This window comes from Oncorhynchus keta, chromosome 19 (genome assembly GCF_023373465.1).
Source record: "Oncorhynchus keta strain PuntledgeMale-10-30-2019 chromosome 19, Oket_V2, whole genome shotgun sequence".
Classification (NCBI taxonomy): Eukaryota; Metazoa; Chordata; class Actinopteri; order Salmoniformes; family Salmonidae; genus Oncorhynchus; species Oncorhynchus keta.
Window position 1 is genome coordinate 22,347,725 of NC_068439.1, and position 17,940 is coordinate 22,365,664.

Sequence of the window (17,940 nt, forward strand, 5' to 3'; positions counted from 1 at the left end):
ATCCTGTTGGCTGTCTGGACTCTGACTGCATGTCCCCAGCTAGCTATGTCTCTGTGAAACAGAGATATCTCTTTGGAAATCAACTCTTGTCCTAATTTTGTTGACTTTGTAAACTAGGGCCTGGACATTAGCGAGTAATATACTCGGTAAGGGTGGGTGGTGTGCGCGCATCCAAAGCCTCACTAGAAGACCGCTCTGGCATCCTCTCCTCCGACGGCATTGTTTTGGGTTGACATCTGGAATCAGTTCAAATGCCCTGGGAGGTACAGACAAAGGATCCGCTTTGGAAAAGTTGTATTCTTGGTCGTAGTGCTGGTTGTGCTGGTGACGTCCATCTGATATCCAATAGTTCTTCCCTGCTGTATGAATTAACACTTAAGATTTTCTGGCCTAACAATGTAAGAAATAATACATAAAAAAAATACTGCACACCCAGCTAGCAATGAGGAATCGGTCCAGAAGCGGCCCTCATTAGGGGGACCGAAACTGATTGATTCGGCCCAGAATCGGGTGTCGGACTCGGCCCTTAATCAAAATGAATGACAGCACAGAATCGGCCCAAGTATATTGGGTCATTTCCGTCTACCAAAATTCAGCCTACTTTCCAATGCAAATTTAAATAAATGTATACAAAATTACCCGATTTTAGTAATTTTTAATATTACTATTACACATTTTATACATACAAATTATATCTATCCACAAAAAAAAAAATATTTCGGAGGAAACACCATACACCTGGTGACCATGTCAGCGTGCATGCGTCTAGCCCGCCACAGGAGTCGCTACAGCGCTGGGGGAGAAGGACATCCCGGTCGGCCAAACCCTACCCTAACGACTCTGGGCCAATTGTGCGGGTCTCGAACCACCATCTGTAGAAATTCTGCACCACTCAGGAAGTTCCATCCACAACGTTTTGAATGCTTATCAATTAATTGCCTTGCACAAAGTATCAACATTCTAAAATACTACACAGGACTCTTAAATAATTTCATTTAAATGTTAATAGTATTTTTTGATCACCTAAACAGGCGCAGGTTATTTGGGTCTCTATGTGTTCTATCTTTGATACTTCTCGCAGAAAAGAAACTAACGTCCGTGAGCGTGGTGTAGCGTTTGGGAAATAGGACTTTGTGTTGCCAGGCAATACGATAAGCAGTTGTTCACGAACTACAGTCCCCCAAACAATTCGCTCTAGACTCGAGTTTATTGAGCAGAGGCTGTGTATGTTTTGGTTCTACAAAGCTGTGTCCATCAGTACATTAAATAATCAATTCATTGCAGTCATTCATGCATCATGCCATCAATGATCAGTTCTAAACATGTATTGTTCTTCTCTATGCTCATTATGTATTTTCCTGCGAGCATCCGCTGAGCAGGAGGAGCGTAAATGAATCCTGCTATAGGAGTCAATGCAGCTCATCCGGCTCCGCTCACGTAAAAGAGCCGGCTCATTTGGCTCCCAAACGGCTTTTGGTTCAAAACGCTTAAAAATCGACCGAGATCCACAGATCACCGGATGTTTAAATGTGAAGCATCCGGTTGGCATTTCCACTCACTACCAAATATGGTGATGAGAGGAGGCACAGTTGCCGGCAGTGAGAGAAGACGGTGCGATAGATTTTGGCTGACATTCTGCACATTTTCTCATCGATTAAACATTTGACCTCCATACAGCTGTCTGTTTACAAATATAGACTCTGCAACAAATAGGGGACTGCGTTTTTTAGACTTTATCCTTTGACAAAGTAAAAATAAAATTGCGTTGTTTAGAAGGAGTGCAAGGGGAATTTAGTTATTGCACATGTGCACTTCACAGAGTAGGCGTTCCATAACTGAAATATGAAAATAAATGCTAGAACACGCCAATAGGATCTCACTAGCTCGTGGTTGGGTCTGCCCTATGATGACTTTTCTCCCATTGGAAACTACAGGCTCCGGTCTATCTTGGCTTAGTTATACAAATCTTTGCTGGAACGAAGAAAAATGAGCAAATCTCCAATGTAAAGCCCAAAAGGTAGGATACCATTATGTCAGATAGTGAAATGCTTGCTCAAATAAAATGTTAATTCACCTGGCCAAATTATTATATGGCCTGCAAAAAAACCAAGTACATAATTTTTACGCACTGAAACAAATCAGCGTGGACCTGATTGGACTATTTATTGTTTCTGCAGTGAGGATTCACTATTTTTAGATCATTATGTTGTAACTTATTTGCAGAAAAACGTTTTGAGCTCATAAAGCAGTATTAGCAGTATGCACATCAGGGAGTCAAATACACGGCTCTTTCGCCAATGCGATTCGCTTCGAGACATTCACCACAAAAGAGCCACTCAAGAATAGCCGTTCGCGAACGACCATTCACTGGTGGAATCGTCAGTGAGCTGTGTAGAGCTACGTGTGCAGGTTATCCCCAATTAAGCAGGATTTGACGCCTTCGTTATTTCTCCAACAAAGACACCGATGAAAAATAACCGATTGAATAGAGGTTGGTGATGTCTTGTGTTTTCTACACGTGTCAAAAAAGCGCTAGCTTTTGTTCGCTGATTATGTTCGCTGATTAAACTCAACTCCTGTTTCCTTCACTATGGAGTTGATTTTATTCAGCTAGCTAACTATATGTTATATTTGTTATATAAACCCTATTGCAGGGATGGGCAACTGGTGGTTGCCCCTTTCTCTCGTTTTTTAGGAACTCAATTGGGCTCTCAACTTACTGTTGCGAGTTAGAATAACGTAATTATAATACAGAATGTGGCATTTCGAAATTTGGTTGTGCATTAGCAGTTTTTCTGTCAGTCACTGATAGTCCAGCCTGGTCTCAGACTAGACGTAACATAAGTAAAAGTACATCTGGAATAACCAAATGAGTATGATGTGTTATGTTTGGGATGGTTACACAAGAGGGGTTACTTAAAGCAAAAACCGGACATTTACATTTTTTTTAGCTCATTAGTAACTTTTCAACTACTTGCTACTTTGCAACTACTGAATTACATGTTAGCTAATCTTTCCCCTAACCCTGCTGAGCGATTAGTGCTTTTTGGGGCCGGTTCGGTTGAGAAAAAATAACTGCAGATATTTGTTTAGATTATTTGGATGGAATGCTGCTGTAACACAGGATAAAACTTCCTACAAGTCCCATGATGGTAGTGACTAGAGGTTGACCGATTATGATTTTTCAACGCCGATACCGATTATTGGAGGACCAAAAAGAGCCGATACCGATTAATCAGACAATTTTTTTTTTGTGTAATAATGACAATTACAACAATACTGAATTAACACTTATTTTAACTTAATATAATACATCAATAAAATCAATTTAGCCTCAAATAAATAATGAAACATGTTTAAATAATGCAAAAACAAAGTGTCGGAGAAGAAAGTAAAAGTGCAATATGTGCCATGTAAGAAAGCTAACGTTTAAGTTCCTTGCTCAGAACATGAGAACATATGAAAGCTGGTGCTTCCTTTTAACAGGAGTCTTCAATATTCCCGGGTAAGAAGTTTTAGGTTGTAGTTATTATAAGAATTAAAGGACTATTTCTCTCTATACCATTTGTATTTCATTAACCTTTGACTATTGGATGTTCTTATAGGCACTTTAGTATTGCCAGTGTAACAGTATAGCTTCCGTCCCTCTCCTCGCTCCTTCCTGGGCAAGACCCAGGAACACAACGACAACAGCCACCCTCGAAGCAGCGTTACCCATGCAGAGCAAGGGGAATAACTGCTCCAAGTCTCAGAGCGAGTGACCTTTGAAACGCTATTAGCACGCACCCCGCTAACTAGCTAGCCATTTCACATCGCTTACACGAGCCTAATCTCGGGAGTGAAGTCATAAACAGCTGCTGGCAAACGCACGAAAGTGCTGTTTGAATGAATGCTTACGAGTCTGCTGCTGCCTACCATCGCTCAGTCAGACTGCTCTATCAAATCATAGACTTAGTTATAACATGATAACACACAGAAATGCGAGCCTTACGTCATTAATATAACATTAAGATAAACATTAAGATGTTTATTCTTTCAGTGAAATACAGAACCGTTCCGTATTTTATCTAACGGGTGGCATCCATAAGTCTAAATATTCCTGTTACATTGCACAACATTCAATGTTATGTCATAATTACGTACAATTCTAGCAAATTAGGGGGCCCAAACTGTTGCATATACACTGACTCTGCGTGCAATGAATGCAAGAGAAGTGACACAATTTCACCTGGTTAATATTGCCTGCTAACCTGGATTTCTTTTAGCTAAATATGCAGGTTTAAAAATATATACTTCTGTGTATTGATTTTAAGAAAGGCATTGATGTTTATGGTTAGGTACACATTGGAGCAACTATACGCACCGCGCCGATTATATGCAATGCAGGACACGCTAGGTAAACTAGTAATTTCATCAACCATGTGTAGTTAACTAGTGATTATGATTGATTGTTTTTCATAAAATAAGTTTAATGCTAGCTAGCAACTTACCGTGGCTTACTACATTCGCGTAACAGGCAGTCTCCTCGTGGAGTGCAATGTAATCAGGTGGTTAGAGCGTTGGACTAGTTAACTGTAAGGTCGCAAGATTGAATCCCCCGAGCTGACACGGTGAAAATCTGTCGTTCTGCCCCTGAACAAGGCAATTAACCCACCATTCCTAGGCCGTCATTGAAAATAAGAATGTGTTCTTAACTGACTTGCCTCGTTAAATAAAGATTAAATAAAGATGTAAATTTTTTTTTTTTAAATCTGCCGAAATCGGCATCCAAAAATACCGATTTCCGATTGTTATGAAAACAGCCTTAATTAATTGGCCATTCCGATTTAATTGGTCAACCTCTAGTAGTGACTGCCCATTGCTGCTTAAAACCTCTTGGAACTACCCATCCGGGAGAATTGTCATCAACTACACTAATTAGCATAGCGCAACGGTCAAAAAATATTACATTTACATCATTTACATTTAAGTCATTTAGCAGACGCTCTTATCCAGAGCGACTTACAAATTGGTGCATACACCTTATGACATCATATTACTAGAAAATATTCATATTCATGAAATCACAAGTGAAATATAGTGAAACACAGTTTGGCCTTTTGTTAATCACCCTGTCATCTCAGGTTTTGAAATTATGCTTTACTGCCAAAGAAAGACAAGTGTTTGTGTAAGTTTATCGATAGCCTAGCATAGCATTATGTCCAGCTAGCAGCAGGAACCTTGGTCACGAAAATCAGAAAAGCAATCAAATGAATCAAATACCTTTTGATCTTCAGATGTTTTCACTCATGAGACTCGCAGTTAGACAGCAAATGCTCCTTTTGTTCCATAAAGATTATTTTTATACCCAAAATACCTCCGTTTGTTGGTCACGTTATGTTGAGAAATCCACCGGAAATAGCGGTCACGACGACAAAATTATATCCATATTATCGACAGAAACATGGCAAACGTTTTTTATAATCAATCCTCAAGGTGTTTTTCAAATATCTATTTGATAATATATCAACCGGGACAATTGGCTTTTCAGTAGGAGCTAGAGGAAAAATGACTACCTGACTGTCTTTTATGCAAGAATCACTCTTGAGAGCCCTCAGCTGGCCACTTACGCAATGTAGTCGTTTACGCTCATTCTTCAACATAAAGGTGTGAAACTACGTCTAAAGGCTGTAGACACCTTAGGGAATATGTAGAAAAAGGAATCTGGTTGATATCCCTTTCAATGGCCAATAGGGATGCATAGGAACACAACGGTTTCAAAATAAGAGGCACTTTCTGATTTGATTTTCCTCAGGGTTTCGCTTGCAATAGCAGTTCTGTTATACTCACAGACAATATTTTGACAGTTTTGGAAACTTTAGAGTTTTTTCTATCCTAAGCTGTCAATTATATGCATATTCTAGCATCTGGTCCTGAGAAATAGGCCGTTTTGTAGTTCTTCAAAGTACATAAGGCATACTTTTATGACTACTGATTAGCAACTATCAATCACTTAGATCATGTATTGTCAGGTAGAAATACCTTCTGAAGCAACAGCTGCTTTTATGCCCACACGATCGCGCTTTCTTCTCTCCATGTCTGCCCCACACTAACCTAACGTAGCAGGCGTAAAAGAAACACAGACCGGAGAAGTACACTATATATACAAAAGTATGTGGACACCCCTTCAAATTAGTGGATTCGGCTATTTCAGCCACACCCATTGCTGACAGGTGTATAAAATCAATCGAGCACACAGCCATGCAATCTCTATAGACAAATATTGGCAGTAGAATGGCTTTACTAAAGAGCACAGTGACTTTCAACGTGGTGCTGTCATAGGATGCCACCTTTCCAACAAGTCAGTTCATCAAATTTCTGCCCTGCTAGAGCTGGCCCGGTCAACTGTATTTGTTTGCTGTTATTGTGAAGTGGAAACATCTAGGAGCAACACACGGGACCACTAAGTGCTGTAGCTCGTAAAAATCGTCCGTCCTCGATTGCAATACTCCGAATTTCAAACTGCTTCTGGAAGCAAGCGCAGTGCAAGAACTGTTAGATAGGAGCTTCATGAAATGGGTTTCCATGGCCGAGCAGCCGCACACAAGCCTAAGATCACCATGCGCAATGCCAAGCATCGGCTGGAGTGATGTAAAGCTCGCCGCCATTAGACTCTGGAGCAGTGGAAACGTGATGAATCACATCTGGCAGTTCGATGGGTAAATCTGGGTTTGTTGGATGGCAGGAGAACACTACCTGCCCCAATGCATAGTGCAACTGTAAAGTTTGATGGAGGAGGAATACTGGTCTGGGGCTGTATTTCATCGTTCCGGCTAGGCCCCTTAGTTCCAGTGAAGGAAAATCTTAACGCTACTGCATACAATGATATTCTGTGCTTCCAACTTTGGCAACAATTTGGGAAAGGCCATTTCCTGTTTCCGCATGAAAATTCCCCCATGCACAAAGCAATGTCCATACAGAACTGGTTTGTTGAAATTGGTGTGGAAGAACTTGACTGGCCTGCACAGAGCCCTGACCTCAAACCTTAAGAACACCTTTGGGATGAATTGGAACGCTGACTGCTAATCACCCAACGTCAGTGCCCGACCTCACTAGTGATGTTGTGGCTGAATGGAAGCAAGTCCCTGCAGCAATTTTACAACATCTAGTGCACATATGTCAGAGTCAAGGCCCGCGGGCCACATCCGGCCCGCGAGAAGGTTTTTTACGGCCCCTGGGATGATCTTGATTTATTATTAGAACCGGCCCGCAGACCGCAGCAAGCCGGCAGCCCGCAGATCTTTTACACGCACCAATACTACATTTCCCACAATGCAACGGTGACGCACCGAGCAGTAGGCTGCTTCATTTCAATATTTATTGGCACAGCAGTTGTCAGCATCACAGTAAAATTAACTTTCAGATACCCATCAAAAATGGCAAAACGGAAGGTGGACACTGAGAACCGGGGTTTCAAACAAGGTGGGAGTCGGAGTATTTGTTCACGGAGGTCCTGGAAAACCTGTGTGTCTTCTGTGTGGAGAAAGTGTGGCGGTACTGAAAGAGTATAATCTGAGACGACATTATGAAACGAAACACGCGGACAAAAACAAGAATATGGACATGGAACAAAGGCTGGCAGAGGAATTAAAACGAGGCCTCAAATCTCGACAGGCTCTGTTCAAAAAGCCAAATCACAAGGCCAGGCTGCTGTCAAGGCCAGTTTTATTTTGGCGAGATCGCTAAATCAGCCCGGCCATTTACGGAGGGGGATTTCATCAAAAACTGCATGATTAAAGTTTGTGACGAAGTTTGCCCAGAAAAAAGGCAACTCTTTTAAATGTGAGTCTGAGCAGAAACACCATTGCCGAGAGAGTAGACCAGTTGTCCATCAATCTAAAAGAGCAGCTTGTGAAAAAGGAAAAGATTTCATTGCATATTCCTTGGCTGTGGATGAAGCACCGACATTTCTGACATTGCCCAGTTGTCAATTTTCATCCGCAACTCCAGCCTAAGCGTGACAGAGGAGTTTTTGGCACGTCCTATGCATGGCACAACTACGGGGCATGATTTGTATGAAGAGGTGTCAAGATGTGTAAATGAGATGGAGCTGCCTTGGGTTTGACAACCGACGGAGCACCTGCGATGTGTGGACACAGGAGCGGACTGGTGGCGAAGATACGGGAAAGATGCAAGAGGAAAACGCGACAGGTGAGCTGACAGCTTATCATTGTATCATACACCAGGAAGCGTTGAAAGCCTTGAAAATGGAGCATGTAATGAGCATCATCACGACAGTTAACTTTATCAGAGCCAAAGGTTTGAATCACCGCCAGTTCAAGGCATTTCTGACGGAGTTAGAAACGGAGCATGGTGATTTGCCTTATCACACAGAGGTGCATGGCTAAGCCAGGGAAAGGTGCTTCAAAGATGTTTCGAGCTTGAGGAGATTTGTCTGTTCTTGGACAGCAAAGGGAAAGACACAACACAACTCCGAGACGAAATGTTTCTGTGTGAAATGGCTTTTCTGTGTGACATTACGAGTCATCTGAATGCAATGAACTTGCAGCTGCAGGGTCGGGATCGTGTCATCTCTGATATGTACAGTACAGTGAAGGCATTTAAAACCAAACTGACTCTGTGGGAGACGAGATGCGGAAAGAAAATTTGAGCCACTTTCCCAGCTGCCAGACCATGAAAGAGAAGCTCTCTACCAGTGCGTTCCCGAGCGCACAGTTGGCTGATAAAATAGGTATGCTTGCCGCTGACTTTCGACGCCGATTTGCTGACTTTGAAGCACAAAAAAGCAGGTTGGAACTGCTCGGTAACCCATTTGCTGTTGACGTGGAAAGCTCACCACCAAACCTCCAAATGGAGTTGATTGACCTCCAATGCAATGATGCACTGAGGGCAAAATATGCGGCAGTGGGTGCTGCGGAGTTCGCCCGTTTCCTCCCCAGCTGCGCATCCAGGCTGCTCAAACGTTGTCTATGTTTGGCAGCACATACCTGTGTGAACACACAGAAGTCGACTTACTGCTGAACACCTCCACTCAATTCTGAGGATTTCCTCAGCTCAGAGCCTTACCCCGAACATTGATGAACTTGTGGAAAAGATGGGACACCACCAATTATCACCCTCAACCTCAAACAAGTGAACATTACTGTGCAATCACATATTTAGAGTTTTTACTCAGTTCAAGTTTAAAAGTTAAAGTTTAATATTTGTTTTCACTGCATGTTACTTCTCCTTAAACAAAGTGTTGTTTTTGATTAATAGATTTTTGCACTTTATTTTATTGTATTTCAATCCAATTATATTTTAAAAATATTTCAGTTGAGTGGATGATAGAAAATTGCTATTATTGTTTTTTTCTTTGAAGTAAATTTAGCCCACTTTTGCTAAAATAGAAAATATAGGCTACTGATGGTGCCTTGAATACCGGTTTCTTTCATTTAATGTTCATGTTATGGGGATTTTTATATAAAGGAAATTTGTCTTTTGTGTCTGTTGAAAATTAAAGATTACTGACAGAGCCATAAGAAAATATTGCTTTATTTATCTGATCATATTGGAATATATTTGTTAGGTTTTCAGTAGGTTCAATTAGGTTCACTAGACTATATGCGTCATTTAAAAATTTTTCAATGAACATTCGAACAGTCCGGCCCTCGGCTTGTAGCTAAATTTTTTATTTGGCCCTCCGTCCATTTGACTTTGACACCCCTGATCTAGTGGAAAGGGTGGAGAAGGGTGGAGGCTGTTTTAGCAGCAAAGTGGGGACCAACTCCATGTTAATGCCCATGATTTTGGAATGAGATTTTTGACGAGCAGGTGTCTGCATACTTTTGGTCATGTAGTGTAGATGCACAATGGATTATGTTCATTGTAGGCAATTACCATGTGTTATGCTTTGAACGGTCAAATATTAGCCCAACTCCCTACTACTACATCTCACAGTTCAGACATAATTTACAAACAAACCATGTGTGTTTAGTGAGTCTGCCAGATCAGTAGGGATGACCAGGGATATTCTCTTGAGAAGTGTGTGAATTGGACCATGTTCCTGTCCTGCTAAGCATTCAAAATGTAATGAGTACTTTTAGGTGTCGTGGAAAATGTATGGAGTAAGAAGTACTTTCTTTTCGTTAAGAGTATAGTGGAGTAAAAGTTGTCAAATATAAACAGTAAAGAAAAGTATAGATACCCCAAAAAACTATTTAAGTAGTTCATTAAAGTATTTTTTACTTAAGTACTTTTCAACACTGAGTATTGTCAAAGCTGAATGCAGCGTATGCTGTCGTATGTAATCACTTTTTCCCTTGTTGTGTTCTTAAGTTTAAAATGACACGTCTTCAATGAGATGTCTACATGCGCTTATAGATTAGGACAATGATCTGTCTACCTGTCAGGAGACTATAAATATCCCCTTATCAGCAAGCTCTGAGGCACACCCCTACGACATACCTGAAAACTAGAATGACCAGTGTCACGCTGACTGTCACACTACCAAGGAGGAGGACTCAGAAAGAGCCGAGTTAATTAAAATACGCTTTACTCAAGCCACCGAGGGGCCTGATTGTACCGGGCTGTATGTTTGGCACCCCTGGACTATACTGTATGTACTGTATATTAGGGCTCCATAGCCAAGTTTATATTTGGAAAATCATATTTTAAGACCCATCTTTTGATGTCATGTAGTACAGTGCCAGGGTTTCCATAAGGCAGTAATAGTCAGATTTTGGCCAATACTAAAATAGGAAAGCCAGTAAATAAAATTAGCATTTGGTATTACTGCTTTTTAGCCTATTCAATTGTGGAAATACCAGTCGATGTAAATACATTTGACGGGTCATTCTTATAGGTCAATTTGCATAATTTAGTGGAATTAAATTGGTGTGTGTTTAGGCTACAGTATATTCATTATGTATCTTATTTATCACACCCATACAGTCTGAGTGGAATATCTGCCAGACAGGCGAGAGCTGCTGCAGCTTCTCAAATGGCAACGGAAGGCAGGCTTCGTGTCGCACACCACTTTGTAATGATCTGGAGGCAGTAGGCTATGCATTTTGAAAACATACTTCATTTTTTAAAAACCTGAACGTATTAATACATATTATGAGGCATGTTGTACCTTGCTTTAAAGTACCCAATTAGATCTCCTCTCTTTCTACATTTCGAAGGGATATTTTCATCTGTCACATGAAACTGCTCACATCTGCAGTGCTCTTTTGACAATTGTGTTTTCCTGCTAATTGCATTATGGAACAAACATTTGCACATAAGACTACTTACTGCCTTGCTGTGCTTATATGTGAAGAAATGATAGTTTATCAACATTTTAAGCTAACTGTTCTGATCTGTTGCATCAGACCAATTGCTTTATAAAATAATTGTATGTTTGTAGCCTAGGCCAACTGAATTTGGACTCGATCTTCCCTCCACAGTCTGTTTTGGAATAGGCTATTTCTCAACAAGCTGACCAATACTATATGCAAACTTTTCTATGGGGGATAGTAGATTGACATAGGCTGATTTTACTGTTTGTCACTCGTCTTGCTGGCTGAGGAAAAGTTAATGTGGACAGTTATTCTAACCTTTTCAAAGTGCACATCAGAAATCAGTAAGAAGGACCGCACATCATTGCATTCTCAACTTTCATGTTCTGTTAATATGAATTACCATAATTGAAATGTGATTCCTGATCAGGTTACGCATCCAATGCATATGGATACAGGAGATTTCTCAAATGTCTGGTAAATTTAAATGTTGCAAATGTCCGGTGCCACTCACATTTTCCTAACGGAAACCCTGTAGCCTATGTCTTACTTGTCAACATTTGGACAGATCACTATTCTGAAACGGCACCTTCAACCCTTTCTAACAGGCAGAACTGCCAAGTTTTGTCAAGTTACATTTTTTCCTAGTGTGAATTCTGAGAGAGGTTAACATTACTGCTAGGATAGGGTAAGTAATCCTTCTCACCCCCCCCTAAAAAGATTTAGATGCACTATTGTAAAGTGGCTGTTCCACTGGATGTCATAAGGTGTATGCACCAATTTGTAAGTCGCGCTGGATAAGAGCGTCTGCTAAATGACTTAAATGTAAATGTTTTCCATTACACAAGGTTAGGCTACACATTGTACACCAGATGAAGTAATATAACCAAAGCATTGCTGTTTTTAAGATGACAACTTTTTTTTAATGAGCACAGCCTTATTTCTATTAGAGCATATTGGATGACTGTCATTCATATTCCATTCACCCAGTTCAATGTAACATAGGTTAAGCTACTACATTATACTCAAATTTTCCCTATACCCATCATGAGGTTGTTACAACCTTGTCTACGAATGAAAGTTTGCAACGTAGGTCGAGAGAGAAATTAGAGTAATCAAGGTGACAGACGGTGACATTCAATACCGCCTTGCACACTCTTGCCTGCATCTATCTAAGCTAGGGTGTAATCATTAGTCCAGCAGTTGCAAACTAAAGTTTATTTTGGACAAATTCAGGTATGTTTACCCCCGTTCCGTTTGCGTCTGTTTTAAGAAATGTTTTTCAACCGTCTCGGCGGAATGAAGACACCCCTGATCACACACATACAGTTCACTTTTATGGCAGCCACATACAAACAGCATGATCATTTGCTCATTGTATTATTCCTTCTCGCATCTACGCAATCTCCTCTCACCTTATCCCTTCACTTGTGGACCTAAGTGCATAGCACCTCAGCTGTCTGTGACCAGGCAAAAAAAACTTTCCAAGCCAAACCTTCATATCATAGCTGGTAACTACTCCACACAGCCTTACACTGTTGTCACCATATTAGCTAATGTTATAGTCAACATAGCTACAAGATCTAATGCGTTCGTAAACCCGCTACAATCATGCATTACAATCAAAGAGCAGTTTAGCAGTTAGAGTGGTGGGCCCCGGTGGCAATAATTTAATAAAAACCAAAAGCTTACCTTGACTTGGAATAGTTCCAGTGTTGGATAGCCAGAGCCAGCTAGCTAATATAGCATCCCTCTCTGTTTGAATAGGCTAAACTAGCCAGCTGCAACAAATAAAACTATATATCTCCCTTAATTTTTGAAGGAATTAGTTTGTCAGTTTTGAACAAATTATCTTTCTCGTTGAGTCAACTACTCACCACATTCTATGCAGCGCTAGCTAGCTGTAGTTTATGCTTTCGGTACTAGATTCATTCTCAGATCCTTTGATTGGGTGGACAATGAAGGAGATATTAGAGGTCGACCGATTTATTGGAGGACCAGAAAAAGCCGATACCGATTATTCGGCCGCTTTTTGTATTTTTTTGTTGTATTTTTTAAAAATTATTTAAAGTAATGACAATTACAAAAATAATGAGTGAACACTTTTTTAAATTTTAACTTCACTGGGGTAGGGGACAGCATTCATAATTTTGGATGTAAAGTGTGCCCAAATTAAACTGCCTGCTACTCAGGTCCAGAAGATAGGATATGCATATAATTCATAGATTTGGATAGAAAACACTCTAAAAGTTTTCAAAACCTAACATAATATCTGTGAGTATAACAGAACTGATATGGCAGGCGAAAACCTGAGGAAAATCCAACCGGGAAGTACTATTATTTTGAAAGGCTGTTTTTCCATTAGAAGCCTATCCACCATACAAAGACTTAGGACCCAGTTCACGGTCTCTAAGGCTTCCTCTACATGTGGCCAGTATTTAGGCATTGTTTCAGGCTTTTACTCCTAAAAAACGAGGGTGATACAGCACTTTCAATCAGTGGCCAGTGAAAATGTAAATTCATCAGCCATGGCCCTGATCGGGAATGCGCCTTTCTTGTTTCTCCTTTCCTATTGACGAAGCTTTTGTCAGGTTGAAATATTATTATTTATGACAAAAACAACTGGAGGATTGATTTTAAACATCGTTTGGCATGTTTCTACTAACTTTCATTTGACTTTTTAACTTTTAGACTGGACTTAGTGCACGCGCCTTAACCTCTCTGGGATATGTGGGACGGTAGCGTCCCACCTCGCCAACAGCCAGTGAAATTGCAGGGCGCCACATTCAAAACAACAGAAATCCCATAATTCAAATTCCTCAAACATATAAGTATTTTACACCATTTTAAAGAAACTTTTTGTAAATCCAGCCACAGTGTCCGATTTCAAAAAGGCTTTACAACGAAAGCACACCAAACGATTATGTTAGGTCAGTACCTAGTCACAGAAAAACACAGCCATTTTTCCAGCCAATGAGAGGAGTCATAAAAAGCAGAAATAGAGAACATTAATCACTAACCTTTGATCTTCATCTGAACTGAAAAAGCGTGCGAGCAAGGAGGCCTACAAACCTGACTCTGTTTGGAGGAATGGGCCAAAATTCACCCAACTTATTGTGTGAAGCTTGTGGAAGGCTACCCAAAATGTTTGACCCAAGTTGAACAATTTAAACGCAATGCTACCAAATACTAATTGAGTGCATGTAAACTTCTGAACCACTGGTAATGTTTTGAAAGAAATAAAAGCTGAAATAAATCATTCTCTTCTATTATTCTGACATTTCACTCTTAAAATAGTGGTGATCCTAACTGACCTAAGACAGATCATACTAGGACTAAATATCAGGAATACACTAAGGTGTATGTAAACTTCCCGACTTCAACTGTGTGTGTGAGGGAGAGAATATAAACGCAACATGTGAAGTCTAGGTCCTATGTTTCATGAGCTGAAAAAAAAAATTGGTCAAATTTTGTGCACAAATTTATTTACACCCCGTTTAGTGAGCATTTCTCCTTTGCCAATATAATCCATCCACCTGGATTATATTGGTGTGGCATATCAATGCCACCAGGTATATTGGTGTGGCATGCCACCAGATGTGGCATATCAAGAAGCTGATTAAATAGCATTTAAAGTTAAATTCGTAAAATTTATTGAAGGAGTTAATCATTTGCAGTTGTCTACTTAAGGTAAAAGGTGTATGTGTCTGCCTCCATATGATCTGGTAAATATATCCAATGCAAAAACATCTGCATTTAAAGTGGTATTAATATTAATTTGCATACATTTCCGTTAATTCCCATGGAAAGTTTCCACCTCTGAATATTCTTCAAAATGTACAACCCTCGGTCCGACTCAACTGGCTTTAGGTTGGGTTATTTGTAGTCAAATAGCTGTCATACAGCCTGGAGGTTTGTCGGGTCATTGTCCTGTTAAAAAACAAATGATAGTCCCACTAAGTGCAAACCAGATGGGATGGAATATCGCTGCAGAATGCTGTGGTAGCCATGCTGGTTAAGTGTGCCTTGAATTCTAAATACATCAGTGTCACTAGCAAAGCACCATCCCACCTCGTCCATGCTTCAGACTTCGGCGATGTCATTTACAAAATAGTCTCGAACACTCTACTCAGCAAATTGAATGCAGTCTATCAGTGCCATCTGTTTTGTCATCAAAGCCCCATATACTACCCACCACTGCCACCTGTACGCTCTCATTGGCTGGCCCTCTCTTCATATCCATCGCCAAACCCACTGGCTCCAGGTCATCTAGAAGTCGTTGCTAGGTAAACCCCCTGCCTTATCTCAGCTCACTGGTCACCATAGCACCAACCACCCACAGCACGCGCTCCAGCAGGTATATTTCACTGCTCACCCCCAAATCCAATTCCTCCTTTGGTCGCCTTTCCTTTCAGTTCTCTGCTGCCAATGACTGGAACGAACTGCAAATATCTCCCTCACTAGTTTTAAGCACCAGCTGTCAGAGCAGCTCACAGATTACTGCACCTGTACATAGCCAATTTATAAATAGCCCATCCATCTTCCTCATCACCATATTGGTTATTTATTTTGCTCCTTTGCACCTCAGTGTTTAATTTGCCATACTGTAATAATTTCGCCACTATAGCCTATTTATTACCTCACCCCCCTTATCCTACCTCATTTGCACATGCTGTATATAGACTTTCTCTATTGTATTATTGACTGTTTGTTTATTCCATGTGTAACTCTGTGGTTGTGTCACACTGCTTTTCTTTATCTTGGCCAGGTCGCCGTTGTAAATGAGAACTTGTTCTCAGCTGGCCTACCTGGTTAAATAAAGGTGAAATAATTTGCTGTACACAAGTGGAACCCTGTGAATATCAACAGTCATGAACATGTCATTCTGAAAAGTTGTTGATTTTCCTAATTGAGCCAATTTAAACGAATGTTAGTCATCAGTCTGTGTTGGTAATCCAGATTTAAAAAAAAAAGTATTGTGTAGTGGAGCTGCATACGTTTTGCTCTCCACTTTCTGTAGGATCAAGTTTTTAAGTCAGTGGAATTAGAGTATGATAGCTAAAGAGATGGAGAAAACACCTGCCTCTAGATTACATCTTCAAACTAAGTGCAACCGAGGTATGGCATCCTGACAGGGAGACGGGTCCATCATGCATGATGACGTATACAGGTAATATTGTCTAGCGTTAGCTAGCTACATTTTCAGATATTACACGCTCCAACTTGAGCTGGACCAGTTTTGTCTTGAAGAGTGGGCAAAATCCCAGAGGCTAGATGTGACAAGTTTATAGAGACATACCCCAAGAGACTTGCAGCTGTAATTGCTGCAAAGGGTGGCTCTACAAAGTATTGACTTTGGGGGGGTGAATAGTTATGCACGCTCAAGTTCTTTTGTTTGTTTTTTTGTCTTGTTTGTTTCACAATAAAACATATTTTTCATCTTCAAAGTGTTAGGCATGTTGTGTAAATCAAATGATACAAACCCCCAAAATATCTATTTTAATTCTAGGTTGTAAGGCACCAAAATTGGAAAAATGCAAAGGGGGTTGAATACTTTGGCAAGCCATTGTATATACATAGATCTCATTTTTTTCCTTTACCTTGTCAGCTCCGGTATTTCGAAACAGCAAACTTTCGGTTTCCCAAACTCTGTCCTCAGGGCCCCAAGGGGTGCACGTTTTAGTTTTTGCCCTAACATTACACAGCTGATTTTAAATCATCAAGCTTGAATCTGGTCTGTAGTGCTTAGGGAAAAAAACAAAATGTGGTCCTGAGGACAGAGTTTGGGAAACACTTTCTTGGGTAGTTTGAGGTTAAACTCTAAACAGTTCTGGTTTGCATTTACGGGAACTATCAGGTTTAGACTTTCAGATGAATCTTTTGTCAAGTTACGGTAACAACTGTTTCTTGATTTTTCTCCCCTGGGCTTCAAATGCATTTTAAACATTTTAAGGATGTGTTTGTGGTTATCTGCCTGAGTGATCAGGCCCCAACATCTGGTGGGATGACAATGTGTTTGGGGGAGTGTAGCGACTGCCAGGCCGGCAGGCAAGCATCTCAGTGACTTATAGAATGACTAACCTAACTGACTCATGTCTGTCTGTCATTTCCTAGACCTGAGGTCATGGTCTGGATGATTCTACTGAGATGGGCCTTTTCTCTAGGTGGTTCTGATCCAGATGGGTCCCGTGAAGGTGAAGAAAGAGGTGGAAGAAGCAGGACGCCTAGCATTCTGACTCTAGTCTGGATGTATGGACTGTAGACAGACATTGCTTCACGTCAGATGGTGTGACTCTGTCCACACTCTGTTGATCTTACGTTATATAGGAGGAGTGTTACGAAGGAGTGACGCCACCTGTTGGACTCCAAACAGAAGACAATGCTGTAACCAGACAGCTTCGTAGACAGACACTCTGTGGTATCTGGCCGGCTCTGCTGTTGTCTAGGCTCTGATGGCAGATATTCCCTCTGGACTGCTGGAGGCTTGTGTAGTGGTTGGAGCAGCCAACGATAAACTCAGGGAAGTCCATCAGGTAGGTACTGCTGACTCAATCAATGGACTGATACATGGTGGGGGAATACACTGTTGTTTTTGCAACACATTGGTTATTGTGGGCTTAGGCTACCACCACATCATATCAATAAGAACACTGTGGAATAGTGGTTAAGAGCATTGGGC

General features: G+C 40.8%; 1 protein-coding gene across 6 annotated transcripts in view; it reads left to right on the forward strand.

Moving 5' to 3' along the window:
- The first annotated feature begins 1,916 nt into the window (after nucleotides 1-1,916).
- dennd3a (DENN/MADD domain containing 3a) overlaps nucleotides 1,917-17,940 on the forward strand; it is a 45,415-nt gene continuing 29,391 nt past the window's right edge. For 2 of the 6 annotated variants that reach the window (XM_035792865.2, XM_035792869.2), the window contains exons 1-2: nucleotides 2,292-2,491; nucleotides 17,376-17,794. In XM_035792865.2, coding sequence (XP_035648758.1) covers nucleotides 17,714-17,794 — 81 coding nt within the window. In that variant the 5' untranslated portion in view covers nucleotides 2,292-2,491; nucleotides 17,376-17,713. Of the gene's footprint in view, nucleotides 2,018-2,291; nucleotides 2,492-17,375; nucleotides 17,795-17,940 lie in introns of those variants that run through there. The other 4 variants (XM_035792871.2, XM_035792870.2, XM_035792866.2 and 1 more) reach the window with 3 other exon arrangements.